The sequence below is a fragment of the Pyxicephalus adspersus genome, chromosome Z (assembly GCF_032062135.1).
Source record: "Pyxicephalus adspersus chromosome Z, UCB_Pads_2.0, whole genome shotgun sequence".
NCBI classification, from domain to species: Eukaryota; Metazoa; Chordata; class Amphibia; order Anura; family Pyxicephalidae; genus Pyxicephalus; species Pyxicephalus adspersus.
Genome location: NC_092871.1, coordinates 72286744 through 72306005, shown reverse-complemented (window position 1 = coordinate 72306005; position 19262 = coordinate 72286744). Strand labels below are relative to the sequence as shown.

At 38.3% G+C, this 19262-nt stretch overlaps 1 protein-coding gene across 2 annotated transcripts in view; it reads right to left on the bottom strand.

Annotated features, from left to right (window-relative positions):
• Positions 1-19262, bottom strand: part of OLFML2A (olfactomedin like 2A) — a 156260-nt gene that overhangs the window by 12089 nt on the left and 124909 nt on the right. For both annotated transcript variants that reach the window (XM_072429917.1, XM_072429916.1), the window contains 2 exons: positions 7669-7923; positions 4925-5110 (listed from right to left, as the gene is read on the bottom strand). In XM_072429917.1, the coding sequence (XP_072286018.1) occupies positions 4925-5110; positions 7669-7923 (441 nt within the window). The remainder of the gene's footprint in view (positions 1-4924; positions 5111-7668; positions 7924-19262) is intronic.

Sequence of the window (19262 nt, the reverse complement as noted above, 5' to 3'; positions counted from 1 at the left end):
TCGATCCCCTGCATTGGCCATAATGGACTCTTCTGATAGTTTACTAAAGTCTGAGTTTGCATAATTGTCTTCTTGTGACTTTTCAGCTTGGTTTGAATATTGTCAGTTCAAGCAGTGACATAGGCTGACTCCCTGAACTACGGCAAGGTTATTACTGGGACAAACATTTTTTTAAGCATCCTGGAGCTGTGGAAAAACTGAAGGGTAGACAGGTGAACTAGAGGCATTTGGAACATAGCAGGGAGAAAGAATGTTTGGTGGCATTCCACAATTGAGACAGGCCTGTAAGCTTTTGCTAGATCTATTAAAATCATCCAATTAGCCAGAGCAATGACTGACAAAGTCATCTGCAATATTATCATACAAAACCTCCTAGTGTTAACAAAGGGATTAAAATCCTACAGGTCCAGAAAAAAACCTAAATCCATCAGAGGTCTTTTTACTATGAAAAGTTTGGAATAGAATCCTCTTTCTTGCTCTCCTATTGAAAGCAGCACAACTGCTTGCCCCACTCATTGCACATAAGATAGAAGAGCATTACACTTCCATGAATCTCTTGGAACTATTCAGGAATACAGGATCTCAGAAAGCCGGACAAAAACTCCCTCTGGTAACCATGTTACTTGACTAAAATCACCCATAGTGTCACGTGCTTTCCTAAATGCTGGAAAACTGGGACAATCTTGTTTTTATCTTTGACATCTGGATGGATACACCTTTAGAACCCTTTCCTTATGCGCTTTTTAGACTATCTGGCTAAAGAACCTAGGATTTTTAGGTTCCCTTTACTGAGGGTCAACACATTTCTTGACAGGAAATCTCTTGTCTCTTGCACAGTTATGTAAAAGAGTATACCTTCTCCCAAATAGGATCTGGGCAGCATACAGGAGCTGTTTATCTGCCCACCTCAGCAACGTGACACCAATCCTTATATTACTGCTGGGCAACAACTAGACCTGTTGTGGTGTAGATTAGCTTTAGGTCTCCATCTAGACAGTGACTCAGAGTATCCAAAACTGAAAATATTTGGACTTTACTATTAAAATGTTAAAATATACCATCTATAGGTGAAGAATGTCCACTTCTTACTAGCCTTGACTCACTTTCTTTATCTCAGCATGTTTCTTTAATGCATATAGCACACACCCGCTTAGATAGTAATTTCTCTTTCATCTCTCTCAACCTTTTAAGATGGAAAAGCCCTGAAACAACTTTTGGTTCCTAGGGACTCACTGCTACAATCCACACATCCACAAATCACTGTACACTACTGTGATGGTCATTGTAATAAATGTCTGGTTGCATTGCTGCCAGTAGGAAGAATGTCACCTTTACAAGCAGCCAAAACATTCATTGGTGTCAGTGTTAGTTGCACAGAGAGACATAAATTGCACATTGCTTTAAGGAAGCCTTAGCACCCTTTGACACTGGCATACATGGAGATATATCATTTGTTACACACCCTCTATTAGAGGCACGGTAGACTGAGCTGGAATAAGCATGCTCTGACTTCCTGGTATGCTTTCTCAGAGGGCTTTTATCCCACAACAGAAAGAAACCACAATATTCAATCTTTTTTTAAAAACATGGCAGCCATTTTCCACATCAATTTTTAACTGTGCTGCAGCTTTTGTGCCTGTGAGGCGGGAATAAGTGAGCCAGCAGCTAACAGGAAGTAATATATCTATCTTTTATACATACCTACACAGAACAAAATACAAACAAAACAAAACAAAACTTCTTGCCAGTCAGCACAGCAGCTAGAAAGAAGTAGCAAACTTAAAAGTTTTTTCAAAATGGTGCCTGCTGTTAGGCTGACGCAAAACATCAGTCTAACAAGGATGATGTTAGAGACAGCAAAATACACCCTGCTGGAGTAGTTTGGAGATTAACAGGGTTAAATAGGTAAAATAAAAAAACTTGCCTTACGGCTCACCTACTCACAACATCACAACAAAGGGGCTATTTAGGCTCCATATCACTATACCCTCGGCACTAGGGTTCCCAAAACATGATGGATTTACAATCTGCATCCAACCATCCAACATGATGGAACTATGGAACTTACCCCTTGGAGAGGCTGAACATCTGGGGGGATTAGAGGTAGGGGAAACAAATGCTTGGTCCTGGAGCGAGGACAGAAAAAGAATACCCGCAGGGGAGAGGGAGGTTACTTTTATAGCTTTGGTAGGGTGGTCCTATGGAGGGCAAGGAGAGGAGCTAACCCATTTGTGCATGCTGGCAGGAGGGGTGTCAGGAAATGAATTACTTTTAGAAAAGTTAAAACATCACTGTATTCTCTTGAACCTTCCAATATAGGCATATGGAGCACCATTAACCATTAGACAAGAGCAGATCAAAGAGCAAAAAAGAAATGTAATTAGCTATTACAAGTTCCAGGGTGGAGGAATAGATGTTCCTTCAAACAGCCTATCCTAGGTACTGACAACATTTGACACTGTGACTAGATGACTGAATGAAAGTAAAGCAAAAATCTAAGAGTAGGGTCATAGGCAGTACAGATTATTGATCTGTAGATGAGGCTTATTAATGCTTTTGTTCAATCAGGCCAGAAATAATGCTTAAGATGTCTGCAGAAGCTGGTACTCTGGTGTAAAAGTAGAATGTGTAGGAGACTGGAGGAGAACTCTCTACAAGAGTGAAAAATGAAAGGTGAAGCTGGAATTTAGTTTTTAGGTGTATCAAAGCAAAACTTTTTTTTTGGTTTTAAATACAGTGGAAAGTTAGACTCTTCTTACTGATGTCCTTGTCGCCCAAAGGGAAGAATTATCCCTCGATTAGCATTGTTGAAATCTGTCATTAAAAAAAATGTGAAGGTAAAGTAAATATCACTTTAGGCAGATTTTGTCTAATGTGGAAGGAGAACACATCTGACTGTTCCCCATTGTTGTTAATTTTTTGTATGAAAATCTATGTCTAAACGAAAGTACACATGATGACCACTGTCTCACTGATTTGGTTTCTTCACTCTATTTCTTCTTACTTCACGGTTTTACTTGTTGATGAATGACCATGTTTACATCTGTTAAAAATCTGTTAAAAAGTGATTATTGTACAATTCAAGAGATTTCCTGTTCCAGACGCTCAACAGGAAGTTCCCTAGCTACATACTAGGTCAGGTTAAAAAAAACTCCAGGTAAGGGTAAAAGTCCAACAAGGTTTACTAATAGAACAGATGATCTAGTAAGGCAAAAAAAAACTTTTAAAGCAAACTCTGGTTCGCTCTAATAGGTAAAAAGTCTTCCTGATCTGCTAATGCAATCAGATATTTCCTCGATCAACAGTCTGTGGTATAGTATATTATTTATACCTCTTAATAGCTAGACTCTGTACATTAAGGAATGCATACAGTTAAAAGTAAAATCAACTGAGCTGGCTAGAACTAGTTTCCAGGGAAGTCACTTTTACAGCTTTTACTTTGAAGAAGCTCTTCTTTATACAGTAAACCTCTTTCCCTCCAAATAGAATGTGCCCCCTTGTTTTTTTGAAGGACCTTAAAGGTAATAACTTTTCACTAAATTCATGTATATGAGTGATATTTTATACATATGGTTTGGAGATGATCCAAGTTGTGCAGATATTGGAAGGGTATTTACTATATGTATGGACACAACATGAACCATTATAACTATGAAATATGTGGTATTTACAAAAAGTAGAGCAAGAAGAAGGTTGCAGGATGGTTAAGGGGGTTTACTGTGAAAATAGCAGTATCACTTTAGATAATATGGGCCAGTAGTAGTTTACATCAAACTGATATTTATTATCTAAAGGTAGCTTTTGAAGTAGGTTCATTTCTTGCAACCCATATGCCCACCAGAGCTTATGTATCAAATACACTGTCTAAGTGCAGTGTCATTTCTACATACAAGAACTAACATTTGTGGTTAAGGATGCGGGCCAGAATCAGACAGCAGTCTCTATGGGCACAGACTGACCTAAAAGGGTGTCCAGAGACAGATTAACATATACAAATATCCACTCTCATGTAATGATTTGGTAGGTCTTGGTGTACGAAGGTTGATCAGTATGGTAAACCATATATATGACATTTAAGGGATGCAGTTTGGTTCTGGTCAAGTAGAGAACATTTGAGGTTTTTTAATTCAAGCACTTCTATATAATGAAGAAATATCTTCAAATATCTACCCAGTCGTGGGTGAAGAGCTATATTTTGTCAATGACTGCACTTTTGATTTTCTAATATTTTAATAAAAAATGTATTCTTTAAAAGAAATATATTACCAGAGGCGTAAACACATAACAGATTATACCCTGTCATTATTTATTAAAAATAAAGCCAAAATAAAGTGTGTGATACATACTTTATAAAAAGTGTGTAAAAGAACAACCAACAATTCAATAGCTTGTCGAATCACTCCTAGCAGCAATTACTTGAAGCAATTGTTTACTGTATGACATTATCAGTCTCATTTAATTCTGGAGTTCAGTCCATTGAGGCTTGCAGGCATACATTTATGCACATCTTTTTAAGGCACAGCATTTCGATCAGGTTGAGGTCTGAACTTTGATGGGGTTATTGCAGCTTCTTAATTCCTTTCCTTTTTTAGTTATTCTGTTGTAGATTTAGTGGTGCAGGATTATTGTCATGTTGTGCTTGGGATAGTTTACATAGTTTGTCAGATTGAAAAAAGATATGTCAAGTCCAACCACTAGGGTAATACAAATATCCCAGATCAAACCCTATAAGCATAGTTGACCCAGAGGAAAGCAAAAAAAAAAAAAAAACCTTGTTGTTAGTGAGAGCTGATTTTTATATAAAATGCATGGCCCTTTTATTACCAGAGCAGTCAGTTTACTTGGTCTAACAGGACAAGAAAGTGTGCTTATCTGATATCCCCTACATCAAAAAAAATCATGCAAGATATTTAGTTTTTCATACCTTGTTTGAAATTGTCTAGATTTCTGAACTCCACTAGATTATTTCCATAGTAATAGTTAGTGATGTAGATTCTGTCATCTTTAGCTGCTGGGTCTTTCATCCAGGCTCCTTCATTTCGTCCATAACTGAGATGTTTTGTTGGTGCCTCTATTGATGCGATGGTGCCTTCACATGTTCCTTCCTTACCTGGGAAAAAAAAAATTATTGGTAAGGTCATACAACCCCAAACTATTCTTCACCATCAAAACCTAGGACACACATTTATAAATTTGAAACCGGCCAATTCAGCTTTCATTCACCTACATTTTTGCCCAACACATATTTTCTTTTCAACATCACTTTTATTTATAAATGGTATTTTCACCCATTTTCAAAAAGCAAAGTTTTCCCAGCAGAAAAAAAAGCTTCAGGCAAGATTTAGCAAAGTGAAAATTCTTTACAGGAAATTCCCTGGTTACATACGAGATAGGGACTGTAGGTTTGTATGTCAGTATGTATGTATATTGGAACAAGTACATTTTTTTAATAAATGCATTTAGGATAGATGTTTGTCTCAACATATTATTAGGCAGCATGCTGTCAGTCACTGTATAAAATCAATAACATCTGGAGCAAGCTGTGCTTTGATATAAAATGAAACAACTGCAGAGTTTGTCTTGGTCAATAAAGAGTTACAAGAGGTTGCAGAAAGAGCTCAGTCCTTAAGATCATCAACAACCTCAGCTGTGTTTAACAAAAGATTTCTTCTGCAAGTCATGCAAACAGCCCCCCGTCTTTAAGTCCTTAACGAGGGGACTACCTGTATTGAAAACATCTGTTCTTGAATAGAAAAATGCTTTCATGTACTTTTGATCCCATTTACTTAGAGAACTTACATTCATTCACCATGTGGGAATGTATCAGGGTCTTTTAGTATATGAAAATGACTGAGATTTGTGTTTTAACAAAGATTCAGAGTTTCCAGAGTCACTTCTAAAAAATACTAGCCTGGCATTGACACCTCTCACCCTTTAACAATAGTAGGAATAAATTAAAAGAAAAGTTTGAATTCTCATAGGCTTCTATACAACTTGCTAGTTGAAACTATGGCCCTGATTTATTTAAGCTCTCCAAGGCTGAAGAGGATACACTTTCTTCAATGAAGCTAAGTGATCCAAATACCCTGGAATGGATCTGGTCCAGGATTAAAAACATTTGCTAATAAAAAGCAAAGGAAAATACATTCAATGTTTGCTGGATCACCCAGTGTATCCTCTCCAGCCTTGGGGAGCTTTTTTAAACCAGGTTCTATGTCTCAAGTTTGGCATTCACTACACAAGAAAGTAAAACATTTCGGATATGACTAACATTTTGCATTTAAAAACAATGTTTGAATTTTTAAACCAAAGAATTTTTAAACCAAAGAAATGTAAAAAACTCTTCCACCTGATTGTAGTAACAACTGCCACATCCATTATTACGTAATATTCAGAAAACCGACAAAGAAATCTATGGGACATTACAGGCAGTAATAAATGTTTTATCCATGAATTTCATTGCGCTTCATCGGAACCACTGTCTGCTTCCTCAGGAGATATTGTATTGATGGTTCAACCTCTCCTATATACTAGGAACATACCAAGGTGCATGCAAAGCCTCAGGATAATGAGATTGTGGAACATGGGCTATATATTTTTTTCTATCATTAATATGACAATTTTTTCTCCATGATTGAGTAACAGAACGGCATGCAGGGCTGCTGCACTAGCATTTGGATGCTCTAGATCATTGATTTTCAACCACTGTGCCGCGGGACACTAGTGTGCCGTGCGAGATTCAGAAGTACCATGGCAAATGATCCAGTTACCATTGTCGAGTGTCTGCTGTAGTGACTGGGAGAGTAATGTAATACTCTTCCATGTCAGTGGATGGCAGTAGGTAGCTTAATTGCCTTGTTTATTCTTACAGACAAGAGAATTAGCTACAGTGTCATTTTGTAATATTTTTTGATTTGTGGTGTGCTGCAGGATTTTTTCAATGTAGAAAATGTGCCGTGGCTCAAAAAATGTTGAAAAACATTGCTCTAGATGATTTACTAGATAATATACGGTGTAATGTGCTCAAGTTATCACATTATCTGGCATTATATTGGTTTTGAATTATTTAAACCCAATGATAAGCTGATTACATTATATTGAACTGCAATTATGGAGGAAAAATTGTCATATAACAATATACAGCCCATGTTCCACAATCTCCTTATCATCCTGAGGCCATTCATGCACCTTGGTATGTTCCTAGTATGTAGGAGAGGAGGAACCTTCAACACAATATCTCCTGAGGAAGTGGACAGCGGTTCCGCAAAATGTGTAGAGAACAATATATCCACCATAGTTCCCCCATTTATCGGAACATCAAGGGATGGGAGAGCATGGCTTTCATTTAAAGTTCCCTATCCATGTTTTCATGTTTATGGTTTTAGAAATAGAGAGAATAAATGTTAATGTCTTGTATTGTGCTATTTTAATAAATTATTGCCAATTGAATTAATGGATAAACCATTTATTATTGCCTGTAAAGTACAATAGATTTCTTTGTTGATTTTCTGAATGTTCTGGATTTTAAGAGATGTAATTCTGCTTATAATTCCTGTTGGGAACGAATTCATCAAAATAATATATGGTATACATTTACATTGAAAAGATTTCACTTGTTTCCCAGAATCCCCCAAACAAGGAAGTTACTGTTTGGAAAAGAACGCTAACCTTTATTATTGTTCCCTGCTTCAGGTCCAAGTTCTGCAAATGGAGGTTTAACTGGTACAAGTGCAGTAGTGATACTTTTGACGGTTGTTATACTTTCTGTTGTGGTGGTTGTTGTAGCTGCTGTTGTGGAGGTTGCAGTGGTTGTTGTGGGCATCTCTATAATCTTCTCCTCTTGAATGATATGAGTTTCTCTGATGTTTTCCTCTTTTTTACTATTTTGCTTTTCTCCTCGTAAGGCCATCTTTCCAGTGTTTTCTAGCAAAAATAATAGGATAGAATGAAAACATGAACCCATTACCCAGTAGGTGTAAAGACAATACAGCTCTGCCCAGGCTTTTGTATAGGCTTTTAAAAAGAAATGCACTCAATTAAAACCTGAGAAAAGAGCTGAGTAGGCAAATGAGTTACTCATTATTATCCAGTCACGAACTGCTAACTGCAGTGGAGAAAAATGTTAGGTCCCCAATCTAACTGTAACCTGGCTGGGACAGAAATGTACATACTTTGTCAGGTAAAACAGTTCCCACATAGATAAATGTGTCCCAAATTCAGCTTTATTTATGAAAACTGTTTTTTTATATACTTTCAAAATATTCCCTTTGTTAAAGCTGATTACACACAAGCAGATCTGCTGTTTTGAACTTGAGCAGTCAGTTTTCCCCAGAACACTTGATACACAAGTGCAACATTCTGCCCTTCTAATCCAATCAGGTTCTAGGAGAAAGTCAGAAAGGGATCAGTCAGATGTGCAGGATTTTTGGTACATCTGTTACATGATGTGTACTTCTGATTAAGATTTACTATGTTTGATCACTCTGTAACTAATAGAAGTGTGAAAAATGTGGTTGGTAAAGAGGGATTGAATGAAGTATTTACTTTTGAATCACTTCAGATAAAATTGTTTTATTGGATCCAAAGTAATTGGAAAGTGAAATGTCTACCTGTGTGTACACAACCTAAGCTTCATTATTGTGGCATTTCTCTGTTGATCAGGTACTCTTGCTTCTTTAAACCCCTGCTTTTAGAACATAACTAAACTCCTAGCTAAACAAATAATTTCCAAACACAAGAGCCATATATTTTGTTAACAGAATGTCAGTGCTCCTTATTCTGTTCTTCCAGATTTGTGCAATAATCCAACATGAAACAACTCTTGTACTTTAGATTTATTTTTAAAGTAGGACTGGTCCCAACTACTTTCTCTCTATTTGTGTAGAGTGACTGAACTTGTATCTACCACACTGCAGTTTTCTCAGAATGTCTTTAGTAGGAAAACCTGTTGGTCCACACCCACATTTCTGCTTCCTGCAGAATGAAGTCACTGCTTATTTTACAAGGTAATACCTGGGATTACAAAATCTATTGGTGCACACACAAACTGGATTGTTATCTTATGATTAATAAGCAATATATAAAAATAAACATTTTGTCCCAAAAAAAGTAGCTGAAATATCCCAGTTATTGTTCTAAACTAATGAACAAAGAGAGGACTTATTGTTAACATATGAAAGTCCTAAGTGATTAGAAGTGAGATATTTATCTTTTAAAGAAATAGACTCCCCTCTATTGTGCAATAGTACGTAATTTATTAATGTTTTGTTATTAGAGACACTTTGCTTAAGTATGTTACTCTCATGTTTAGGAATATGGGAGAAAGTTACTTCTATAATCAGGAAAGAGATGCCAGATAATATTTAGATTGACACTGCAGGAAAACAGCACGAGAATAGGTAAGCTGTTTAAGAATGAAGTAGGAACAGTACAGGAAGAGATGCCAGAAAAGGAAGCAGGGATAGTGGGTGGAGGAGCAGGCAGAAAATGAAATTTAAAATGTGATTTATTGAACTTCCATAGAACATAATGTGATAGTGTGGAGGAGGTAGGTGGAGTTGGCAGTTAATATAGAATATGTCAGGGAGATTTTACAGAGAAAACAGGGCTGAGCCAGTCAGAAAACAGTGTGGAGGGGTAAGAAGACAGAAAATACAGTACTTACATTGGGTGAAGAACCATCAGAAAACTGAATTTGACTGAAGCTAGCGCTTATGATGTGAACTGCAAAACATAATCCTGACAGTAGAGTCAGTGGACATTACATGGCAATGGTCTCCAGTGCCCTCTGCAGTCACCATCTCCTTGGGTCATTCTACGTGTCCTATGTCAGAGCTTTTCAGACATACCGTGTTTCCCCGAAAGTAAGACCTACCCCGAAAATAAGACCTAGCACTTTTCCCCCAACCTGCCCTAATATAAGACCTACCCCGAAAATAAGACCTAGTAGAAAAATAAAAATAAAAAGCAAACATAAATTAAAACAGTACTCACCGAGCGGGAGACAGCGGGCGTACACACAGCAGGCTAACACACAGCCGCACAAGCCGATGCTTTCCTTGTAGTTCCGGCTCCTGTCACAGGCGGAGTGATATTACATGCACTTCGCCTGTCAGAAGCTGAAGTGCATGTAACCAGGCTAGTTCTAGTGAGCCCTTAAAAATGTGTTAAAAAAAAAAATTAAAATAATATACTCACCTGATACGCGATCCTGCGTGTGTCTCTGGCTGCAGCATGTCTCTCTTCTCTCCTCTGCCAGCATCATGTCTTTTCCTGTTTGTAAAGCAGAGCGAAAGAAACCGGCACAGCGCCACCTGCTGTTCCATGTCCTAACTGCCGAACAGTGGAAAAAAAGCACAGAGTGATCAGAAGGGGAATTTGTAAGGGGAATTTGGGAATATGGTGTTTTTTTTCATTAAAAAAAGTATATAAGACCTACCCTGAAAATAAGACCTAGTGTGTTTTTGGAAGCCCAAAAAAATATAAGACAGTGTCTTATTTTCGGGGAAACACGGTAGGTAAGAGGATGTGGTAACGCTAAGGCCTAGCCCTTTCTGCAGTAAAATTATCCTGGTCAACTGCCATTCCTTGCTTCTACTGTCTAGGGGGAGCAATTTACACAACTAGCCTCAACAACTAGCCACTCCAGGGCTTGTTAGATATTGGAACTGATGTCTAGCCCTGGCACTTAACTAGAGATCTTAGAGGCTCACAGTCTAATGTACCTACCTCAGTCATATGTCATTAACACAGTCAAAGATCATTTTTTTTTCAAAGGAAAGCCAAGTAACCATACTGTATGTTTTTAGAATGCGGGAGGAAACTGGAATACCTGGAAAAAACCCACGCAAACAAGGTAAGAAGCTACAAACACCATGCAGAAAGTCTCCTGGATGGGATTTGAACCTAGTGCTGCAAAGGCAGAGTGCTTACTACTTGCCTTAATGCTGCACATGTTAACAAATGAAGTAAACGCTGCACATGTTAACAAATGAAGTAACACACATAAACAAATGCCTTAGTCTGCCTTTACACTTTTGTGCTGTATTGCACCTCTACTGATGCCAATTCCAAGGTATTTGGCTCAAGTTGCTTATATGCAGTTTTGTGTACCTTCAATATTTTAACAGAGTACAATTTAAAAATGACTGATATAATTTTGTGAGCTCTTTACAACCACAAACAAGAAGTCTTGACATATCGTACAAATTCAGAGAGTTGTGAATAAAAGATTGTCCCCAAGGTGGTTACAATGAGACTCACATGCCATTGCGAATGAGCACCTGTGAATATGCAGTAGGGGAACCTGAAGATGTAGTTGACCTGTGAATATGCAGTAGGGGAACCTGAAGATGTAGTTGTTAAAAAACAGGCGCCCCCTGCAGCCCAAACCCCCTATAACTGATTCCCCAGGTTTCTGAGTGTCTTTTATTCCCTATCCCAATCATTCCCCAGTTTAAGTGTCAAGCTGGCTTTGATTCTTTGTGTGGAGATAGTAGACATGGTATATGGTCTGTAGCCATGTTTACACGCATATAGTCTGGCATATTAAGGGATTGGCCTCTCACCTTTTTGGCTGCATGCTGGGCAGAGTGCAGACAGAAATCCAAGCAGGACAACCCCCCATACCTGTCCCATGTGGCTGGCAGATCACAAAGGCCCTGCTATCAGCAGGGTTCCTGACAAACTGCAGGCCTGTTCCTGTTCTGGGGCTTTCCCAGAACCGAGACCAAAGAAGTACTCATCAGGGGGGGGGGGGGGGGCTCAGTGACAGGCTGCCTAATAAACACCCCTTCCTCTCCTCTGATGCTTGGGACTCTCAGGACCTGATATAAGGTCTCAGAGGAGTCAAATAGTTGTTCTTCTCTCTGCCTGGCAGATGCAAGCCTGTGCTGAGGCCGAGCTGCTACGCAGAGGCTGGGTGTCAGCTAACTTTGATACAACTAAACAGATACTGTGAGTACTGCTGGGATCTGTAGTGTGTTCCATGTCTAAACCTGCTAAGGACTGCTGGGATTTGTGATACTTCCATGGCTGAGAGCTGCTGAGAACTGTTGTCACTTGTAGTGCTGTCTCCTTGCTGGATGTTGGTGAAGAGCCAAGGGACTTGTGTCAGTGAACCCAATGGAGGTCCAGGATCGCTGGACTGCTGGAAATGTTAGTTATCTTGGCGTCGGATTACCGGGAGCTGCCCCTGGAACCTTGTGTGTATTTGTGGACCTGTGACCTTATTGCATACTTTCAGTTTGCCCTACTCCAGTCTGTCTCTTTCAGTGTGTGCATATCAAGACAGTATATTATACCTCTGGCCTGTTAGTCTCCTGTAAATGGTCTCTGTGTGCTTTCTCTCTGCACTCTTAGTTCATCACAGTAGTTTGACTTGGGTAGTATCCACGGTGACTTGGATGCCCTGGAACTCCAATGCTTCAGCCACAGTGATCTGTGATTGATCATAGCTAAATCCAACAGCCTGACAGCTAAGCTGATGCTCTATATCACCATTTAAACAACATGGTTTCAGTAATCTTAGTTTGAAATGTGCATAAAAGTGAGCTCAAAAAAGTGACGAACTACAAGAGAAACTACTAAAAGGAAAACTTCTATTCAATATGGACTACGCAACAATCTCTTCGGGTTAAACAAATTTTACAAAAACATTGGCACCTCCTGATGGAAGATCCTTTAACATAAAAATATGTTATGCCTTATCCAAAACCCATCTATAGGGCGCATGTGCCGCCGGCTATGTGGAACGCCGTCTAGTCGGACAGGCACCCTCCAGCTCCCTTAAAGGCCTCCCTGAAAGAGTGGATCGACAGCCTTGTTAACGGAACCAGCAGGCACGCAGACACGCCACAGATATGAGCAAGCATATGGGCTTACCCGGCTCACAAAGAACAAGGACCATATGCCATGGTCTCAGAAACTGCGGCCGGCAACCAAGATGGCGACCGCTCAGGATGAGCAAACAGCTGCAGGCTATGCACCTCAGGCAGCAAAGAGGACTTCACTAGCAGGTAGGAATGGGGGCCTTAATGATTTTGGAAGAGGGGGAACCTCACCTCGATTACTGCTAACTAGCCCCCGGGGAGAACAGATGCCTCCTGCTCCCAGCCTTCAACAATCTTCCTCTTTTGATTCATCATTAGGCGTTGCTCATAACATACAACAACAAATCATTGGAGACCTAATACCTAACAGTCCTCATGAACTGACCCAGATATCAGGTTCCAGGTTCAGTTTCAGCCCCCCATTAGAGCTCTCTATGTAAACACAATTAGCCAAAACCACAACAATTATTACTACTGAACTGAGGCAAGATTTGCAAAACCCGGGTAATAGAATCGATGTTTTTGAAAATAATGTGGATGAGACCATTTTAAAGGTCTCACAACACTGGCAGATCACAAAGGAGGACTTGCAATATAGAATTGATGACTTGGAAAACAGATCCCGCAGAAATAAATTTAGGATAAGAGGCCTTCCAGAAGCTGTGAAAGATGTTACAGAGGCAACAAAAACATTTTTTAAAGTGTATTACCGGAGCTCCCGGAGTCCCAGTTGGAGATTGACAGAGCCCATAGGGCTCTGATGGCCCCAAGATCAGATGGCGCCCCAATAGATGTGATAGTTAAGCCCCATTATTTTTCCACCAAAGAAGCCTTAATGAAGGTAACAAGAGGTCTGGAACACATCAATAGGGAAGGTCATAAAATTCAAATATTCTCAGACCTGACACCTTTTATCATCCAGCGAAGGAGGGCACTCAAGCCTTTGTTACAGGTTTTGGTTAACCATAAGATCAAATATAGATGGGCCTTCCTTCTAAAATAGATTTTTCAAGAACAAAAGAAAAGTTTTTCTTTCTCTTCATTCGCTGAACTCCTTAAAGATCTGGACTTTATCACAAGGGAAGAGGCACCACCCACGACAGAAATGGAGGCTTCAACCATCTTGTATTCATTATGGCATAAGCAGGGGGTAAACATTAGCAAAAATTCTTTTCTATAATAAGCTTGGCTCACTTACTGATGATGATGATCATACTACAAAATATGTTTATATACTAATGCTAAAAATGTAGATTATCTCTGTTTGATATTATTATTAATATTACTACTTAGTAGGTCTGTTTTGACTTCAAATATTAGTGTGTATGATAGTGGCTGAAAAATGTAAGCACTTGCCTATGATATAGAACTGAATCCTATAGATTGTGACTGCCGAATCCATGAAAAATGTAGATTCTAGTGGAAACTTCCCTAATGGGTGGTCTTAGATAATTAATCTCACTATTATTCCACTAGATTCAAAAGTTAAAATTGAGAGGCGGTGGGAGCTGGAGGGGTTACACATGTCCTTAACAAAGAATCTTGCTTGGGCCTTATTTATTGTTTTGATCCAGGCATCACATCCCTGAATAGATGGAATAGAAGGAAGCTCCTGGAAGTCTGGAGGGCAGTACTCCTCCAAAGGCCGGAACTAGGTTTTTCCTGGAAAGTGGGGGTGGACCGTCTCAACTTAGTTTGGAATAATTCTATCAGCTTTTGTTGTTTTTTGGATTTTTATTTAATTGACTTTGGTTTTTGTGATTTCTATATTTTTTGTTTTTTTAAAAGATTTAATTTTTGGGAAGACTCCCTTTTAAAGTATATGCACACACTGGCACATATTCCTTCAGAGTTTGATGTCTATTGATTCACTTCAGGCCCACAATGCTTTATCTAAAATAACAATTCTTTCACACAATGTTGAGGGAATTAATTCCCCGATAAAAAGATCTAAGGCATTTTACTATTAGGACTAACTAAAAGTTGATATATTGGCATTGCAGGAAACACATTTTTCCAATAAATCACGTCCCAAATATCTGCATAATAATTACCCTATATTTTATGGGGCAAATTTAGATAAAAAGAAATGTGGGGTTCTACTGTGCTTTGGAAAAAACCTGACCTTCTGTCCTCAAAAAATCATGAGAGACCCAAGAGGAAGGTTTATAATGGTAATAGGCCATGTGGGCACTCAATATCAGTGGTTTCATATTACGCTCCTAGTGATAGACAGTTAGCATTCTTTTACACCATGTTGAGGGAGATATGGCCTAAAATGCAAGGGTCTATTATAATGATGGGGGATACAAATATATTGTTGGATCATACCCTAGATAAAACAAAATTTAGTAAATATAGAGACCTTCCAAAGAAGAATCATCTATCTCTTTTATTAAGTAAACATAATCTTATAGACTCTTGGAGGGAAGTTAATCCCTCTACTAGGGATTATTCGTATTTCTCAAATGCCCATAATCAATACTCGCGTATTGATCATGTATTTGTTCAACCTTATATGCTGTCAGGTATTCTAGGGGCTCGTATTTTGTCAACCCCCTGGTTGTATCATGATCCACTGGCTGTTTTGTTTAAGGGGTTTTAGTAGGACCCAATTGGGGTTTCGATGGAGACTCAATGAAAATTTGATCGCAGAGCCAGCTATACAAAGAAAAATAGAAGAGTTGTTACAACTCTATTTTCAAATCAATAAATCTAGTGATACTTCGCCACCAATAAATTGGGAAGCTCACTAAGCATATATTAGGGGAGAACTTATAAAATTAGGCTCCTCTCATAAGAAAAATGCAAATAAATTGATTGAAGACCAACTTAAAGAATACAATGAGTTACAAAAACAACATAAAAAGAATCCCCAGGCTGGATTAAAAAGACAATTGGAGGTTAAGCGAACAGAACTTAATTTGATCCTTACAACTAGGGCAGAGAAATCGATACGCTGGACGGCACAAAAATTCTTCATGTGGAGGGATAAACCAGGTAGCCTTTTGGTTAATAAACTCAATCCAAGACTAAAAAGTTACGTCCTCCCTAAAATAAAGCTTAAGGATGGTAGACTATCCCAGAACCCAGAGAAAATAATGGCAACATTTGAAGATTTTTATGGTCAACTGTATAACTCGGTGGACTCAACATCTCGAGAGTGAATAGAGGTTTTTCTTCAAGATCCTAATCTTTTTAAACTTAAACCTAAACATAAAGAGCTGTTAGAAAAACTTTTTTTGTTAAAAGAACTGAATAACGCCCTTAGATTAATTAAATTGGGAAGCTCACCTGGACCGGATGACTTTTCTAATATATATTATAAAATTTTTGGCCGTATCCTAACACCGCATTTCCTGGATTACTTTATCACTTTGAGAGATGGCCACCGAATATTGGGAGATGTCAATAGGACAATTAGAAGCGTAATCCCTAAACCAGGGAAAGACGCAGCAGAAATTTCCAACTACAGGCCAATTTCTTTAATAAATTGTGACTTCAAGATTATGACGAAAATACTTGCATTGCGATTAGGATCATTCTTTGGGGCTTATATTCATCCAGACCAGGTGGGTTTCATACAACATAGAAGAGGCCCCAGACCAAACAAGAAGAGCAATTGATCTTACATCAGTTGTGCACTCCAATTGGGATAGGGGATTACATCGTCAGGCTGGGTTGCTCTCACTTGACCTCCAACATCCTTTTGATAACTTATTATGAAAATATTTATTCCAGGTGCTTTTAAATATGGATTTTGGTCAGCATTTTATTAATCTATTGCTGGCCCTTTATGATACTCTGGAAGCTAAAATATATTTAGGAGGATTCTTTTCTGGTTCCATCTTAATCAAAAGGGGAACGAGGCAAGGATGTCCACTTTCTCCCCTATTGTTTGCCTTGGTGATAGAACCATTAGCGAAAGCAATACGTACTAATAAAAATATCAAGGGCATCATGTGCGGTAACGCAGAACATAAGTTAAAATTATTTACTGATGTTTATTACATCTCCGGTTGCTACATTGCCTAATCTCTTTAAATTATTAGACGAGTTTGCTATATAATCAGGTCTCCGGGTGAATAGAGCTAAGTCCCAAGCCCGTAATATAAATATATCGATAAACACAATAAATACCATTAAAACTCAGTTTGATTTTAGTTGGGGTGAGGGATCCCTACAATATCTAGGTATAAATTTGACATCTTCTTGTGGAAATCTTTATAAGTATAATTATATCCCCCTGATTAAGAAACTTTAGGCTGACCTTCAAAGGTGGTCTCATTCACCTCCGTCATGGTTGGGGAGGATTGCTGCCATCAAAATGAATATGCTCCTGAAATTATTATACCTATTTAGAACTCTACCAATTAGAGTTCCCTTGAAAGAGATAGTGCTCCTTCAATCGAGAATGATCAAATTTATTTGGGCACGAAAACGGGGCAGAATCCAAAAGGTCACTTTATATGTCCCCAAGCAAATGAGAGGACTGGGAGTTCCAAACCTTAAACATTAATATGTAGCAGCACAGGTATCACAAACAACGATGAGTAACTTGTCTGGTACTAGACCTCAATGGGTGGAGATGGAGAATCATGATAATTTTGTGGGCTCAATAGAAGCCCTTTTGTGGAAACAGAAAAAGCCTAGGGGGAAATAGGATGTCCCTCTTTGTTATACTCCATCCAGCTTTGGGAAAGATATTCTTCTCATGAAAAGTGTGCTTTGGAGAATGCCCTGTTAAGGGCTCCATGATACATATTTGGTGGGCGTGCCCAATTGCCAGGGAATACTGGGATGGAGTGTTTAACATGATTTAACGGATTTTGCAACGTAAAATTTGTAGCTCCCCTGAAGCAGCCCTATTTAGTAAAGTGGGCGTCCCCCCAAAATCGATAATGAAGTTGATTAAAATGATACTTCTGGGACATGGGATTGCACTAGCGAAAGCCTGGAAAAAGCCTACCATATCTCTAGAACCAATCTTCTCCAAATTAAACTGGATTATGATAAACAATAAAATAACCCATACTTTAAAAAAACTCTTTGACTAAATTTGACGAAATTTGGGAGCCATGGATTTCTTTTTCATCTTATAGATCACAAGCAGCGAATAGCACTGGGGAATAAGTAAGTTAAAATAATGGAAATATCAGTACAAAATTGAGCTGTTTATTGGTTGTTTATTGTTATGATTCACAAATAGATTGATTACTGGCACGGATTGTGATAAGCTGTTAATACTGTATTTTGAGAAGCACAGTATTTTAGTTTTTTTTAGCATTATATAGAATAGAATTTTGGGAATTCTTTCATTTTTTTTTTTCTTTTTTTCCTAGTTATTTTTGGTTTATGCTAGATAATAAAGGAGACAGAAGTACAAAAAAAGGAAAACTGAAATAATATTTTATGACTTGTTTGGATTTATTAATAGTTTAACAATTAGGAATAACACAATCTACTAATTCTGTATATCACAAATATTGGATGTCTCTGTATATTATGTTTACTGTTTTGTGTTTTTTCTTTTATATGATTAAAATTGATAAAAAGTTATTGAAATACAAATCCCATCTATAGACGGTAAAGTTATTAGGGGCCAACTTACAACCTACAATTATACTAGGATAAATTGGACCCTTGTGTCCCTTCCTAAAGGGACATTTAAGTGTGGCCAATGTAACCAGTGTTAACCAAGTTCAACTATCCCTTTTCCTCTGCCCAATAATATGACTTTACCTACTCAACACTTTGTCAGTTCTAAAACTTTCCAGGTGATTTACTTACTCACTTGGAAAATTTAAAAGACCCTTAATATGTCAAATACATGTTTTAAAAAATGTAAAAGATATTGTTACGTGTTGCCTCCCCCTGGCAGGTGATCCTTGTGGCCACCGAGCTGCTTGCTGCAAGGATTAGATTGGGGGACTGGCGTCTGGTGCTGGACCAGGGGCCTTACAAAAGGTTTAACAGGGAAACAAGGGTTTTATCTGTTTTTTGGAAATTTGTACTTGCATACTGTTTTGGCGACAACAGTTTTACCAGACAGAAAGTGGGAGTAAATCTCTGACAAAACTGCTGGTGTGCCCTTGCTTAAACAACATGGGATCAATGTACCTATATTTTTGGAACAAAGATCCAATACTGCATATGCTTGTTAAGTCAGTACTACAATGATCAGTTTGCTCTTGAAGTTGTACTGTTTTCTTTTTTGGTAACAGTTACAATGGTTACAAAGAATCATGTTAAGATTACAAGACTTGAGTTTTGGCAAGATTTAGTTGCCTTGATTCCATGTAAATAAACAATTGCCTTTAAATTTGAAATATGCTCTTTAACTGTTATGTTAGCTATGTAGAGAACAGGTTTGACACTTGAGTACATCCTACATCCTTTGTAGTTCCCTAAACCAGCCCACTCACTGGCAGC